This window comes from Fusarium oxysporum, chromosome 1 (genome assembly GCF_000149955.1).
Source record: "Fusarium oxysporum f. sp. lycopersici 4287 chromosome 1, whole genome shotgun sequence".
NCBI classification, from domain to species: Eukaryota; Fungi; Ascomycota; class Sordariomycetes; order Hypocreales; family Nectriaceae; genus Fusarium; species Fusarium oxysporum.
This window is the reverse complement of record NC_030986.1, coordinates 4,151,587-4,167,960: the sequence shown is the minus strand read 5'-3', so window position 1 is coordinate 4,167,960 and position 16,374 is coordinate 4,151,587. Positions and strand designations below refer to the sequence as shown.

The window sequence follows — 16,374 nt, the reverse complement described above, 5'->3', positions numbered from 1 at the left end:
GCTACCCGGACCTAATTACTGCAGCTCTTTCTATTGATCTTCTTTTCTTCTTCTTCTCTTTTTTTCTTTCTCCTTCACTCTTCCACCATTTCTCTCCTTTCACACTGTACCTGAACTCACCTCCTCACCCAGCAGTCCTGCGAGCGGGGCCAAAACCCAGGCATCATGACTGCAAACAAACCACTTGAAGATGCTGTCATCATTGGTATAGATTTTGGAACTACGTAAGTTGAGGAGCTGCTGGAAAATATCGGATACTAAAGCTGTCAGCAGGTACTCGGGCGTGGCCTGGGCCTACTCACGCGAACCTGAGGAGATCGAAATCGTGACTAGCTGGGAATCTGAACTTAATCATTGTTCCGACGTGGAGAAAGCACCTACCCAGATTCACTATGGTCACAATAGCCGGGATATCAAATGGGGATATGGCATTTCCCCCGAACATGAACCCTTGAAATGGTTCAAGCTTTTGCTCCTTGAACCCAAAGACATCCCTCAAGGCGCTGCTAACTCTACCCAGCTCAAGGAGGCACGTCGTCTACAGAGCAAGGTCGGAAAGGAACCCGTAGAAATCGTGGCATGCTTCCTTCGAAAGATCTGGGATCATTCCGTCGAGTCCATCAGACGCGCTATTGGGGATGGTGTTATGAAACGATCCAAATTCCAGGTCGTCATCACTTTGCCGGCGATTTGGCCCCCCTATGCTCAACAACGAATGAAAATGGCAGCCAAACAGGCAGGTATTCTGGACCCACGCCTTGCTGGCTCTACTACTCTCCGCTTCGTCTCTGAACCAGAAGCTGCAGCACTCGCCACCATCAAAGATCTCTCCAAGCGCTCGAGCATCAAGGTACGCATATACATCGCTATCAATGTAACAGAATTTCTGTGGGCTGATATATGAGCAGGCTGGTGACACCATTGTTGTCTGCGATGCAGGAGGTGGCACGGTTGTAGGTTCATCTCAAGCCAGAAACTATACGCTGCTGACATTTCGAAGGATCTCATTAGCTACATTTTTCAATCAACTGATCCATTCGTTGTCAAAGAATGTGTCAAAGGCGATGGTCAGTCAAGAAACACATGCCGACTCGCTGAGAGAACTTCAGGATGACTGACTCACATATAGGTGACCTCTGCGGAGGAGTTTTTCTTGACGAGGCCTTCATCAGATTTGTCAAGAGGAAGAGTCCCAAGGGTACATGGTGGCCTGTCACTAAGACCGAAGAGACGAAGTTCCTTAATGACGAGTGGGAGCATGGTATCAAACCTCAATTCGAGAATCAGAAGCGGAGCTGGTCGCTCGCTCTCCCTGATACTTGTGTCAACCCTTCCAGTCAAGGCTTGATGCGCCGTATGACACTCGATCTCACCTCGTAGGTTACATGATAGCGGATCGAAGCGCTCAGCTAACTCTGGCATAGCCAGGATCTTTTTTCAGCGTTCTCATCGATCGTTGACAAGATTGAGGTCCTCGTCAGACACCAGGTCGACGCAATCCAGAGCAAATACCATGAAAAGCCCGAGGAATACAAAAAGAAACGCTTGTAGGTACTATGTTCCTAACTTCCTGTACAGTACATCATCCTTGTCGGTGGTTTCGGTCGCAGTCGCTTCCTTTTCAATAATCTTCAGGAACGATTTAGGCGCATCGTCTTGCAGTCCCGTGGAAACAAGCCGTAAGGATTCATTTTTTGACTTTATAAAAACGAGAACGGGGTTTTTCTAACTATTCTATAGTTGGACTGCCATCTGCCGTGGCGCGGTCGTGCAGGGCCTCGTCCGACATAACCCCTCCACTAATCTGGGTGTCGATGTCGAGACACGGGTCGCTCGAATGAGCTATGGTATCATGTACGGTAGTCCATTCATCGAGGGATACCACAACGAGGCAGACAAGACGTGGTCCCACGTACATCAAAACTATCGAGCCAACAGGCAAATGGCATGGTTTTTGAGAGTGGTAAAGAAGAAGCAAACGCGGAAAGCCTCACTACTGACGCGGTTCACAGGGCGAGGATATTTCAGAGAAGAGATCCGTTTCACACTCTTACGTCCGATATTTCGAAGTCCCATCTTTTCAAGGCCATGAGAAGATTTACTGCTCAACATCCCGTGCACCTCCTGTACGGTATGGCGACTCGGATGACATTCACCACCTTTGCGCGATGAAATGGGACAAAATTGTCGATGTCGACACACTTCTGAAGTGGACCAACCCCGTCGGTGTTGCATACCCACGATTAGACTACCACATCAAGATGGATTGTGAAGATGGCACTGTGAACTTCTCGCTCCATTATCAAGGATCCAAAGTCGGCGAGGAAGAAGTTGAAGTTCAGTTCAACTGATATAGTAGTTTGAGAACTGTCTCATGAACAGCAGAGGTGTCCAGCTCGTGGATAATTGCATGGGAATACCAGACCTTGACACACATGCCTGTGGAGATAAAGACCAAAGATTAAGAGGGTGGCAGCGAGATCGGAGGAGATGGGCCCTCACTTATAAAGGGAGGTTGAGAATCTTCCCTACACAAGCACAGGTGTATAGTACTTTGTCTAAATCATGTATTTCAAGCTATAACTCGTATGTGTCTTTGATCTGTCGTCAAAGTGAATGGTGAACATATCTTGTTGTATAACATCTGATAATTTACGCCGGCATTTCCCCCTCGTAGCCTTTTCTTACATCTGTTGTGTATTAGTAAAACCCATCAGTGTTAAGGATGGTTGAAAAGGGTGTCTTACTTACACTCTTATATTGACATTAACATCCTCCAGGTAGCTCTGTATGACGAACCTACCCGGCCTACCCTATCTCAACGTATGAACAGCACAATACATGGTCTTTACAGACAGTGAGGACATAGCTTTGTGATACTCATTACTTGCACGCCCGTATACTAGGCCGCTGTGTTAACCTGCCAGTTACTATTCGAAGTGTCGTTGGACTTGATTCATGCTCTATTGTGTGTTATTATCATTGTGGATGAACTCTTTGGATCGATTGATCTGAGATAATAACGTAACAATTTGGCGAAAAACCCTTGTATTAGAGATATCACTCGGTTGTGGCATACAAGTTACGCAAGACAGTCTCTTAGTAGGTAGGTATTCATTTCACAATTATCATATGCCATTATAGAGCCAAGGAGCTCATCACATTGATATCGGCCCAGCGGCGGTAGGGTCAAAACGTCGGTCAGTACGAAAAACAATGACTAGCTGCATGTGGAAGAAGGACTTTGGTGGTAAGTGACAAAGACGTGGCAGCTGAATTCAGCATCTTTCAGGCTCAGAGTTTGGCCCTTGCATGTGTAAGCTTGACCATTCCCAAACCGGTGATAAAAGGTCAGAACGTAGATGAAAGGTCGGTGGATAGATCTCTTTTCGGGTTGATAGTGGGATGATTGATAATTGAGTTTGATGTCAAAATAAAGATGCCGCAGTTTCATCATTCGTTGGCTCCCCCGTGACAAATTATCAATCAGTTCCTATGTGCCGGTAACGGCCTGGACCGAAGGCGGTGCAGCAGAGTCTGTAAGCTTGTCACTGGAAGCCAGCGTAATGTGGGGGGACCCTAGAAAGCGAGTGAGACTGAGACTGAGAGAGGGCTGAGCGAGGCAAAAAAACGCGGCAAAATCTAAAATTAGACGCGGTCTACGTACACATGCTCGATACCCGGGACTAGCAAAGGCTGTGTTTTAAAGATGGAGGGAGGCTTTGCATGTCAGTTCCTTCAGACAGAAATCAAGACAGGGGAGCAATCGATAACATTGCGAAAAAAAAAATTAAAAAAAATTGTCTTGTTTTTTATGCCCTCTTGTAAGGCTGCGTTTACCTGACCGAATAGCAGACTTTCATCCCACATCGCGATTGTGGATAAGGATTGGGCATGGTACTTTGACGTAACAGCTGCTGATAGCTTTATGCTTTAATTCTTCGTTGTCAGCACAACGGGTGTGTCCATCTTACACCCGCTCTCTTTAACAACGGTAACTCAATCTTGCAGAAACTTGTGTTATGTGTCCTTTCGGCGAAAAAGAGTCTACCGTCTGCGTTATTCCGGCCAGTCGCCGTAGTCATACAAGTCATCCCGTTTGTTTTTCTTGTTTGTTTTCCTGTGTTGATCATGGAGAAAAAATTCAAGTGGTGGTGCTGGAGGTGGATCATTATCCTAGCAGGTGTCGTCAGCACCAAAAGCTCAGGGTCCCTGCATTTTTGACTCTGTAGGGTTATGGATCCATATTTTGGTTCGATAATCGTAAAATGTTGGAGGATCAGATGGAGGAGGAAGTGATCCGTGGTGTATTACGGAGTAGTTGCGGAGCAATGTCATCACGATTCTTAATCCCGCAATGGAAACTTTCAGAGTATCAATTGTCACCACTGAACTTCTTCCAACCACCAAGATCATGTAGGCTGCCGGGCCAATGACATGATCGCCATGTTGATCGTGGGGAGATCCTAAGCTTACGGCAGTTCCTCTTACAACAGGACCTGAAGATAGCAGATAACCTCACTGTAGTCACAAGCCAAGTGCATGTTTATTTTTCAGCTGCTTCAACTAGCACAGCCTGAAAGAGCAAATTAACGTGAGCTGCGCCCATTCAAGGTTAGACAAGCGAAAAGCGAACAAGCTCAGCTTCATCAAAAAGAGTGAAAGCGTAGATGAGTGGCTGAGCGCCCTATCTCTCCACTGTGACCTTTTTAGTGGGAACCTGACCTCAAGCTGTAACAACCAGGCTTGGGCTTTTGGGCTTGGGTAACTGGGGGAGTCGTAAGCGCAACGCCTCCAGGCGGACGAGGCAGAACGTGATACTTACGCACTGTACGACACCAACAATTATCGCTGCAAATAACAGTGTGAGTTGAGCGCCGGATCTTGCCTGTCCGGGGTGCAGGGGCTCGCTGCGCCACTCCACGTCAACCAACATCCAACCCCCTCATCTGTTTGTTAGTGCGTAACTGTGCTGCAGTACAACGGTTAGTGCTCACGCCCAGCCCAACCTGGAACTTACCTACCTACAAGTGGTCCTGGGCTGTGTTCAGCTTTTATAAAACCATCCTCTTCTTCCCTCTGGTGATACCCTTCTCTCCTCTATTATCTCGCCTCATCTCATCTTTCCCTTTTTTACGTTCGCGTCATTTTCTATCTGTCGCGTTTCGTTCTACTCACTCGAATAGAGTCATTCGCTTATAACAGCACAGCACTCGTTCTGCTAGCTCTACGTCATATTCCGATTCGATCTCCGACACTCAGGGTTTACATCCTCCGCATACCTAAAAACAACCCCCAAAAACTACACCACACACAGCAACAATGGGCGTCGGTCGATTTTTCTGCGTGTTATTGCCGTTCGTGCTCACAGTCGGCTCCATCATCTTCCTACTCGTCGGTGCTCTCGCTGGTGTCGCCGATAAATCTCTCTACATCTTCCGAATCGATGTCAAGAACCTCAGCATCAGCCCTGCCGATGTTGGAAACATTATCGATAACCTCGACCTCAAGGACTTCAAGCTGGATACCCGCGATGCGCCTGTTATTGAGGAGCGTGCCGACAAGATCAAGGATAACATTACCGCTGAGCTGCTCGGTCTCGACAAGTACTACGACATCAACCTCTGGGGTTTCTGTAAGACCGACTCAGATGGCAAGCGAAAGTGCGAGAAGCCCGAGTTTGACTGGGCCAACAAGAAGTTGAACACCTCTTATCTCATTGGTGCCGACAAGAATGTCCAGATTGAACTTCCTGATGAGATTCAGGATGCTCTCAAGGCCTTCAAGACTGTCACCAAGTGGACACAGGTCGTCTACATTGCCGCTTTCATCGCTCTCGCTGCTGAGATTATTCTCGGCATCTTCTCCAACTGCTCTCGCATCTTCTCCTGCTTGACATGGATCGTCGCTGGTATTGCCTCCACTCTCGTTATCGCCGCTGTCGTACTCTCTGGTGTCTTTGCTGGTACAGTCGTTGGTGCTGTCGAGGGCACAGCCAAGTTCTACGGTGTCAAGGGTAATATCAACGGTCGATTCTTCGCCTGTGTCTCTATCGCAGCCGCCTTCGCCATCGCTGCCGGTCTCTTCTGGATGTTCACCATCTGCTGCTGCAAGCCTGAGAGCCGAAGTCGCGACAAGAAGAACCGCCGATCCGATGGCGAGAAGCTCCTCGGTGGTGCCACCAACAAGCACGGCTCTTACGCTCCTCTCGGTGACGACCACGAGATGCAGACCGGCTACTACAACCACAACCAGTCCCAGTCTCAGTATGGTGCTCCTCGCTACCCCAGCGGTACTGCCCGTTCTGACCTCGCCTACGAGCCTTACTCTCATCGCGCTTAAACCGCTACGAGTAACTCGATGACATGATTCCTAAAGTCTATTTGACATCTGATGATGATTGCATTAATGGCGTTTGGGTTTGATTTTGGTATTCGGGATCGAATGACAGGGTAATGTTTGCTATAGCACTCACGCCGTCATGAAAGAGGTTTGGTTATGTTATGGCTTTGCAAAGGAAGTTGGTGGATATTGGCGACGGGAAGATGCCGGATGGCATGATACCCAAACGTTTTCTTTTTGAAATTATTGGGCAATGAATGAACATACATAGCTATCCTAAATGTTCGCCCTCAAAGCATAAAAATATACACAATGCATTTACTATTTTGTCCGATTTGTTGTGATGGTTCAAGTGAAGAGTTTAGTGATGCTTCATCAGGATGGGCCTTGGTAGTATATAGAGCCAGTCCAAAAATTTTCTCTCATGGCTGACTGAGAATCCACACAAAACCTCATTCATACAATACAAATTTAACTCTGCACTTGACTCGACGCACGAGCTCTTATGGCAGATGAAGATTGCCCTTGTCATGAATAAGTAAATGAGCACATATTTTAAACTTTCTCAATTTTTATTTCCTATTATCAATAATGGCAGATGTGAGTTATGATCATAAATGCCCCTCCCCCGCTATCATGAGCTCACACATGTCAGTCAAGCCTCACTCGGGAATTCTTTCAGGGTCCTATCACTTCACTCGCCTTCTTCCATGATGCGGAATATCTTCTTGCTGGCGAGGATACTCACTTGACTCTCTACGATCTTCAAACCGGCCATGCATTGCGCGTAGGCAGCGTTCGTGTCTTCTCTGCTCAGCCTATTCATGGAATACGCCTATTGAGTAATGGGCGAGTGTTGGTCTGGGGTGCTGCACAGATTGCAGTGGTGTCGAATATTGAGGGATTTATCGGAAACATGACGGATGCTCAAATGTTTGTGAAGAAGGCAGCCGCTCCAGATTGGATCTACGATGTTGCACCGTCACCATACGACGACTCTTCCGCGGTGCTCGCAACGGCTCATAACGAAGTCGTCCACTTACACCTGAATGGAGACGATGCACCGGTTGTCGGATCTATTGTTTCGCCTTCACGACCCATTCTCTACGCTGCGAGACTCAAGTGGCTAGACCAAGACACTGTTCTTATGGCTGGAGGTACAATCTTTGGCGAGATTCTTGTATGGCGATGTTATGTTTCAGAGAGTCGCTCGGAACTCCTGGCCATTTTGAACGGCCACGAAGGATCCATTTTTGGTGTTGATATCTCAGAAGAACTCCCTTGTCAAAATGGAACCAAATTGAGGCTCATTGCAAGCTGCAGTGATGATCGGACTGTGAGAATCTGGAACATCACCGGACGAGATGGGTCACACGAAAAGCATGACTTCGCTGCACCACGAGAGACAGGATTCGGATCAAAAGCAGGTTTGGACGATGGGCCTAGGGCGGAAGAACTACGACCTGTGGCTACCATCATGGGACATTTGTCAAGAATCTGGGGTATCAAGTTCTCCCAACTCACGGAAGGCGAAACACTCCCAGAAAGCCCATTATCATTGTACTCTTTTGGAGAAGATTCGACATCACAGAGATGGCAACTGAACCTCGATATTTCGTCCGAGAAAGTTTCTGGTTCGTTGAAGCACATCGAGACATACGCCGTGCACGATGGCAAGCATCTATGGGCGCACGCTGTGGTCAACAAGGGAGACCAAACCCTCATTGCAACAGGAGGCGCTGACAGCAAGATTTCTCTCGTCACACAACCTGCCTCATTGACCCCTGCTGCGTCAGTATCAACCCACGAATTGCTTGGGCTTGGTTTCGATGAGATTGCTGTCACTCTACCTAACCTAAGAACCTTGAAATCTGTTCGTGGAAAAGAGATATTCAGCCGCTATGATTTCATTTCTGATGACCGTATGCTCGTTACAACAAATTGGGGACGACTCCTCTTGGGCACGTTCCGACCGGCTTTGGAGTGGAGAGAGATTGAACTGGAAGATGAGCTCAACGTCGAATTTCAGACGTGCTATACTCTCCAGACGATAGGTGACGGTGCTGCTATTCTTGGTACGACAAGTGGCAAGCTGTACTACTTCTCTGAATCTCAAGGGGTAAAGGTTCTTGGCTCTGTGCCGGGCAAGATCTTCAACATATCGATCCTGTCCAGTTCCGTGGGGGGTCTTACAGAACTCATTGTCCATATTCATGGAACTTCAGACTCCCAGTACTTTTCAATCGACTGGCGCACAGGAGCTGTTGTAGCAACGGCAGATGTTCGCGGCATCGACAAGAGATTCGTTGCTATATCTGCTGCTCGTTTTAGGGAGGATTTGATTGCCATAGGGTCGCGCCATGGCTTTCTTGCACTATTGAGGCAGACAGGAAACGAGTTCCGCCCTATCCTGGACTTCAGATTCAACACACGCGATGCTATTACTGGTCTGGTACCTCTTCCGACAACCGATGGACAGGAAGCTCCCCTGTACTTCCTGGCGACGAGCAGAGATACAAAGTACAGAATATACGAGATTGAAGATCTCGGCGATGAAGTACGATTGCACCTCCAGCATGAGGTCGCTGCCCCTTCTGGTGCCGATATAGAAGGTGGTTGGTTTACTCAAGATGAATCTCCCGAATTGATCTTGTACGGCTTTAAGAGTAAGAACTTTATCGTATGGAACGAAACACGTCGGGAAGAAATTGCCTCAGTTGATTGTGGAGGTGCGCACCGGACATTTACCATTGCTCATGATTCCATCAACCACAACCGTGTGCGATTTGGTTATACCAGAGCAACGAAGCTTTACATTTTCTCGCAACACAACCCGATACACCGCCCTCTGAGATATGGAACACACGGAAGAGAGATTCGGGGGTTGAGTGCTAGTGGTCGGTATATTGCAACCGGCGCTGAGGACACAACTGTTCGTATCTGGGAGTATGGAGATGAACGATGTGGAACGAAGAATAGTGGTGGACTTCGATGTGTTGCCTCTACAAAGCTTCACATATCGGGACTACAAAAGATTCACTGGGTGGGAGATGACTACCTTCTCAGCAGTGCTGGTTTCGAAGAATTCTTCGTATGGTCTGTCCAAAGGCTAGACTCACAGTACAAAGGCCTCGGAATCTTGTGCGAAGCAATCCTAGAAGACAAGAGTCCTGCCGCAGATCTTCGCATTATGGATTTCGACGCATGCAAGGTTGGCAATGGAAGCATCATTATCACGATGGTTCTGTCAAACTCAACATTGAAAACATATCGTTACACACCAGGAGAAGGTTTCCACCTCCTGGCTCGCATGTCGTACACGGGAGCTTGTCTCACACAGGTTCGCCATCTCGGGGTGGACGAGAACGGTCTTTCGGCACTTACTGCTTCTACGGATGGACACCTGACAACCTGGGAGGTTAGCTTCGGAGGGGAAGTGGCTAGCCATGCTCTCGTTCAGGTGGCTCCCGTGCACCAAAGCAGTATCAAATGCCTGGATCTCCAGCCAACGCCCGAAGGATTTCTAGTTCTCACAGGAGGCGACGACAACGGTCTTGGTGTGACAACACTTGTATCTATGTCAGACGAGTCGGACAAACGTAGATACACAACTTCAAGCCGTGGAATCGTACGCAAGGCCCATGCAGCAGCAATCAACGGTCTGGTGCTCGTGCAACGTGGGGGAGAGACGTTCGGCATTACGGTCAGCAACGATCAGAGGGTCAGGGTCTGGAGAGTTCAAGTGAACAATGTGAAACTGGTGGCCGACTCGTATAGTGGTGTTGCTGACCCTGGTGATATTGCTGTCATAGGGGAGAGTGATGGTGAGAAGGTCAATGTTGTGCTTGGGGGAGTGGGTGCTGAAGTTTGGTCGTGGTAGTTAGATTTGTTGGCGTTTTGGGAACAGAGTTCCATGAGACACTCAAGCTATTAAGGATCAAAAGTTTGATAGTTTCAACAATAACAAGACACGCAATTGGATTGTTAGAGTGCCTAGCATAAATGTCTTGCTTGAGCAGCGCAATCCTCTTCATCTGCTACATGTTGCTGGTGCTGGCACATTAGAGAAAAGTGGCTTTTATGAAAAAGAATAAAATCCACTAAGATTCTAAGGTACATAGTACCATTCCAACTTGTCCGAGGATCCGCATAGATCCAGAGCAGCTTCTAGGTAAGTCTTCAGCTAAACAACACAAAATTATAAGAATGGGCCAATAGTGAGTATCCGAAGAAGATAATATGGCAGGACAACTCAGGACCTCTATCCTAAATACAAATACTTAGGTAAACTTAGGTAAACTTAGGTAAATTTAGTATAGATTTAGTAGACCTTTAGACTACTTAACTATTTCAAGCATCTTGGTTCAAGGTCAGAAGTTTTTCCTGTTCCCCAAGGCATGGGAATAATCCACGAGAACCGGTTCTTGATGTTAAACCATGTCTTAGCACCCTTTCTAAGGAAATACCCAGATTTGGTGAAAGCAGAGCCAAATAGCAAACGGGGCTGGGTAAAATAGTGGCACTTTCAGAAGTTGTAGCTCATCTTGAGGTTTCCCAAAACTTGGTCACTTTAGATCGCTAATACAAGTCTTCTAAGGGTGAAGGAACACAGTTCAGCACCAAGGAGACGGTCGTGAGGGTTGGGAGTTGTGAATGCGCATCATCAGGTGCTCGAAGAGTATCGCCGCCCTCAGGAATGTCCTTTGATAGCATGGTTACCAGTGTTTCCTTTCCAATTTAGCGTTCCCCACGTCATCAAGTCTTTCATAGTTCTTATCCTGATTCATGTTTTTGTTGTCTCGGTCAACAGAGCGCTATCATAACCTGATAGCCTTACCCATGAATTTGAGACATTGTCTGTATCCGGACTTTCGGAAGCGGCTGAGAAATGCCAAGACATTTCTCGATAACCACGCAGTCCCTTGCATGAAGTGAGATTGTTGCAACGGTCGCAACCGGCAGATGATGGTTTGTTCAAATCCATTGGCTGATGTTGGATGTTAAGGTGTTTTTATCTATTATCCCAGCAAACTTGTAAGGTTGATGAACATCATAATCGAATCATTAACGCAATGACTCTGTTGAAACCGTTTCTGAACTCTAAGTACTGCAATTAGAAAAGCGTAGGGCTGAGATGACAATGCTCTAGCAACGCTAAGAATGCCGCTTATTATTTCCCTTGTTTTGTCTTATTATCAGGGTTTCTCGTTCCACTTGTTACCCTGGTTGAGGGAGGTAAGAAAACCTAAGGACCACCTATCACACACGACAAAAAGACTTGAGCGAACTTAGGATAGATCTAGTAGACTTTGGACTATTTGTTTTTGACACCCTCCCTACAGCTCTCAAGTTTTCTTGCTCTCAAGGCCAGGCCTTGTTTCTTTTTCTTGATGTCTCTCTTGACAATAAGCCTAGGCCATTCTGAGAATCCAGTAGATTCTGACCTGCAACCAAATCTCAGCAGTATTTATGTATGATGTGAGAGAGCCAGTACTGATTGGTGCAATTTTACAACTGTCATGGCTGATCTTTACCAGACAGTTCAATATCGGCAGATAAATCCAATGTAAAAAGTTGGATTACGAGGTTTCATTAGCGATTGTGACCCCCGGAATATGACGCATGTGGGCCCTTGTCCCCTTGTAAGTCGCCTGTAGTGTACCTGCATTAGCACATGAGATGCGCACCAAATCCGAGTTGGGTTGGAATGAACATTTTCAACGTTTGCGTCAAAAAGAGTTCAACGCTGCCTTGTAAACTCTCTTGGAAAAAAATGGATGTCAGTGCCGCATGCAGTTTCTTTTGCGACCCAAGGTAATCTTGGCAGTGACTCCACTGTCAGTGAGTGATTCCCTGCTTTCGACGAATCTCCCTTGAATCTATGGTCAAACGTTGAGTTTGCGCAGTGACCTCCAGGCCATATAAACCAAACCAACTTTCTCTCCTCCGTCCACTTGCTCCTCCACTCACTCATTCACTCACTCACTCACACTCTCTCTATTCAAACTATTGTCATTCGTTTCTTCAGTCACTCTTTTACCCAACTCGTTCGTTTTACTCGACTCTAGTAGTCACCCTCGTTTACCGAATTTTCCTTATATACTCATCATGAAGTGGTACACGCTCGTTCTCGCTGCCTCTGCTGCCCTGGTTATGGCATCACCTATTCCAACCTCTTCTATCTCACCAAATGGGCCGTGCCCTCAAGTATGTACCCATTTTCTGTAAAGGCATCATCCACGCTAACAGTTGGTACCAGTCTAAAGTCGATGCTATCCTTAAAGGCGACATGGATGCATCCGAATGCTGCTCATACGGCAAATGTAAGGGCGATGTAGTCATCTCGGTTGGAGAATAAGACTGTATCGCCTCAACTCACACACTCACTCGAACTTAACGACGTTACGAACACACCACTGCATACTAGCATACACAGTCCTTATCTGAACGACCGCAACACAGGCTACAAGAGAGAATCCAGCTCTTGTTCCTACACTCCACGGATTTCATACCCAAAGTTCTGTCAGAACCAACACGTTCAGTCTACTTGAGTCCACATTCATTTCTCGATTCTTTCTTACAAAAATACATTGATGCTTAAGCAGGTGGCTGTCATCCTGGGCATGATGATATACAGGAGACTCAACCTAGTGTCCTAAGGAGAATGTATTACAACTGCAGGAGAAATGATTTAGATGGGCTGGCTTGGAAGAATCACGAGAAACATCAACTACAATTGTCACATATCAGGCAGGATCTGAAACGAATACCATATGATTTGTTAAACCAGAGTAGCATTTCGAATATGCATTGATTTGGAAGCCGTGAAATACCCCTCAAGTTACTGCTAATATCTATAAAACCCTGCTTTGTGTCCCGGATCAACAGTTCAGGGCTCGTATAGGTGGATCTCGACTATTTCCGCAAACGGCATCACCGTCTTATAAAGTTCACTCACTCACCGACGCTTCGGGCACTATTCACTGTTGTGCACGATCGGGTTATTGGTGAAGTACGAATGACCCAATTGGGTTGAATTAAGGCAGTACGATGTAGTGAAGAAGAAACGGACCAATTCCTTTCGTCGGGGTGTAGTTTTGAAGCTATCGTCACTTGGTGACAGGGGCCAAGACTGGCCAAATCAAAGAAATTCTTTTCATAATTTTGCCGATTAATTTGATACTCTGCTTCCAAAGAGACTTTATTTCTCTTCTAAGCAACGCGTACCTCAGCGAGAACCAGATAATACTAACGATGGTTTTGGCCAAGTATATTGTGCCCTGGTTGAGATGCTGGGATGGTCGAAGCGGAAGAAGTTCGAGATACTGCACCATGGACAAAGCCCTGATAGCAACTCAGCAGATACGCGCATTATATCCCATTTGAGCGGAATATTTCATCTGTGAGAACTCCTATAAGGCCGACAACGGCGGGGAGGTTGCGATTAAGAATCAACCACGAATGGACCGATATCGGCCCTAAGTGTCGTAGCAGCATCAATTATGACTTAGATAGGGGAGTGGAGCGAGACATCTCTCAATGACATGTTTTCTATTATGTCTGAAGCGCTGAACTATTTTATGATTAGGCAGTCTTCTTAGACAGTGATATCACTTTTAATCATGCGCCCCGTGAGGACCACTGTAATGCAACAACAATGATGTGCTTCAAGACATTTAAATTGGGAACATCGTGATAAACATACGATGAGATGCACAGTGAACCTGACACAAATTCGGACCATAAAGACGAATGAGACTCGAGATTGTTGCTCGTGAGGATCGACACTCGGTGGAAACGGGCTGCATGATACATCTCCTCGGTGTCGAATAAGAGTTGATTATGCATCTCGTCTCTTGCGTATGGGTGCATAAACTGGCTTCAACTTCTTTGCTTCTGGAGTAAAACATGTAGGAGGGTAAAGGACAACATATTAAAATTCACTCGTGAGTCGATATAAGGTCAATTCCGGTTAGGTTGTCCTCGGAGATATTCAACGGTGAAGAAAGACACCAATACACTAAAGTTCTAGCTCGACATACTACTCAGTGCGGAGACTGTATCTTCAATTCTTAGGCCTCACAAGCTCAGGTGATCATCATAGCAAAGTAAGAACAGTTCTTGAGGCTCGGAAAGTGACGTGAGCACCAGCAAGTAAGAAAGCTTGAATTACTACAGAGCTAAAAAGCGGAGTCAAAGGCTAAGTTAAGCGGAGTCGATCTTGATCCGCGAGTCCCTTGGATCGTGTTACCAACGGGTCCATCCTAGTCCTAGTAAGCAAGGTCACGAGGGGAGTTGGGTCGGTTGAGCTACGACACACGATGACGCTGCAGCTTGTCAGTGGAAGAAATTCAACAAAGACATCCTCCACTGCCGAGGGTATCGTCATTGGGCCTGTTGAGCGGGGTTTCCATCGATTACATGCCTAGCCATGGATGTAGTTGACGGGCTGTTTGCCCAGGGTACCTTATGGCATAGAGCCATCTACTATAGGTATTCTCCTTCCATATACTACAAAGATTGCAGCTGTCGTATCCTGAAAGAACTCACTGCAACCTTGATCCTGTTTTATTCGTTCATGCCTGTTCTGCTATGATTCACCTGATGTGATCCATGGATGTTCTGATATATCAGTCTTCGGTTGGTCGGGGATACGTTGGTGGGGCCGATGAAGCTTCATCCGCGTTAGCATATCGATTCCGAGTGTGGAGCGGCCAATCCGCTTTCACTGTCACTGCGTCTAACTTGGACCCAAGCCCTGTACTGTAAGTACAGGGACATGCACACCACCAGCCATCCTTTGATTTTTTTTGAGTCTGTCTGTTGGTTGAATATGAAGTCAGGTATCGTGATGAGAGACCGTACTCGGCAGTTTCGATCATCTCATCGAGATGACCTCGAGATAGACTTGGAGATCTGTATGAACAATAGATGAGCTAAACAGACCAGCATTTGATTCTCGGTTACTTATCCACCAAACTGAGTTCCGTTCTTACACTTTAGACTCCAGCTCTGGTGTGAGTGCGGGTTATTCAATAACATCACGTCAGAGGCGCTTCCTATGCGCATCCGGTTGATGCATACAACAGACCCAAGTCTCTCTTCTCCGCAAGTCCCAGCCCCCATTGACACTCTGCATCACGAGCTTGCCGACTCCAAAGTCAGCTATACGGAAAATAAGCAGCACTTCATCGACGATTGCCGTGAGTTGGCCTGGGCCCAATCCAATGGTCTGACGCTGGCCTACTTTAACGGTTAAAGCTCACGGATATTCAGGAGCAATTCTGACCTATCGAATTACTCAATGGATGTCTACCTAGGTACTCCGTTCCTTGTCTCTAATAAATAGGGGTCTCCTATATTTGCTTCTTTTGAGATAATATGCCGGACAGAATAACATCTGATTTCCTTTTTTCAGGGTCCAATTATTGTCCGGTCTTGGTGGAGGAGATGATAGAAACCTAAGATTTGATGGAGGGCACGCCGTGGCCAGCTACCACAATTCCGTACAGCACTGCAAAGTCTAGGCCCGACCTATTTTTCCCTCTCAACCTTATGACGGAGGCGAATTCTCACGATACTCCATACTGTAGACGATGAAGGTAGGTAGGATTAGCCCACCGTGACAGTAGAGTCAAGGTAACCCAAAAACATTGATTGGATGATTTGCATGTTCCTGCCAACCCGTCAGTGCCCTAACGCCCCCATTACCCCAGCATAAACGCAAGCCTACGCAAACCTAAGCCAAAAGCCAAAGTACAAGGCCTGGCTGGTCCTCAGGCAATAAAACTTCTGACATTAAACCAGGATGCCAAAATTAATGAACCTAAAGGCATACTAAGATATACTAAATCTACCCAAGTATTTTCGTCACTTGGGATAGAGGTCCTAAGTTTTCTTGCCTCCCTCCCCTAGCTGGCCTAGTAATTTTCGAGTCTCTCTTTCAATGGCCTCCGCATTCATTCTTGAATTGGAAGTGCCCGCTTTTTTCTAACATTCCTTAGGCTCCATCAACCCCAGCTTCACATCATA

At 46.8% G+C, this 16,374-nt stretch overlaps 4 protein-coding genes across 4 annotated transcripts; all 4 read left to right on the top strand.

The window, feature by feature from the left end:
• Nucleotides 1-165: 165 nt before the first annotated feature.
• On the top strand, nucleotides 166-2,589 carry FOXG_00809 (uncharacterized protein; the record flags this gene model as incomplete). The annotated part of the gene is made up of 9 exons (XM_018377393.1): nucleotides 166-224; nucleotides 274-850; nucleotides 909-953; nucleotides 1,001-1,067; nucleotides 1,130-1,376; nucleotides 1,425-1,476; nucleotides 1,579-1,679; nucleotides 1,741-1,963; nucleotides 2,013-2,589. 9 exons carry the CDS (start codon nucleotides 166-168, stop codon nucleotides 2,349-2,351), a joined length of 1,710 nt encoding a protein of 569 aa, XP_018233112.1. The 3' UTR covers nucleotides 2,352-2,589.
• A 2,447-nt stretch (nucleotides 2,590-5,036) lies between these two features.
• Nucleotides 5,037-6,676, top strand: FOXG_00808 (uncharacterized protein). Its single transcript, XM_018377392.1, has one exon. The coding sequence runs from the start codon at nucleotides 5,323-5,325 to the stop codon at nucleotides 6,340-6,342; it is 1,020 nt and encodes a 339-aa protein (XP_018233111.1). The 5' UTR covers nucleotides 5,037-5,322; the 3' UTR covers nucleotides 6,343-6,676.
• Nucleotides 6,677-6,787: 111 nt separating this feature from the next.
• FOXG_00807 (uncharacterized protein) lies at nucleotides 6,788-10,273 on the top strand. Its single transcript, XM_018377391.1, has 2 exons — nucleotides 6,788-6,942; nucleotides 6,998-10,273. Exons 1-2 carry the CDS (start codon nucleotides 6,934-6,936, stop codon nucleotides 10,220-10,222), a joined length of 3,234 nt encoding a protein of 1,077 aa, XP_018233110.1. The 5' UTR covers nucleotides 6,788-6,933; the 3' UTR covers nucleotides 10,223-10,273.
• A 1,822-nt stretch (nucleotides 10,274-12,095) lies between these two features.
• On the top strand, nucleotides 12,096-14,286 carry FOXG_00806 (uncharacterized protein). The gene is made up of 2 exons (XM_018377390.1): nucleotides 12,096-12,549; nucleotides 12,602-14,286. Exons 1-2 carry the CDS (start codon nucleotides 12,451-12,453, stop codon nucleotides 12,698-12,700), a joined length of 198 nt encoding a protein of 65 aa, XP_018233109.1. The 5' UTR covers nucleotides 12,096-12,450; the 3' UTR covers nucleotides 12,701-14,286.
• The last annotated feature ends 2,088 nt before the right edge of the window (nucleotides 14,287-16,374 follow it).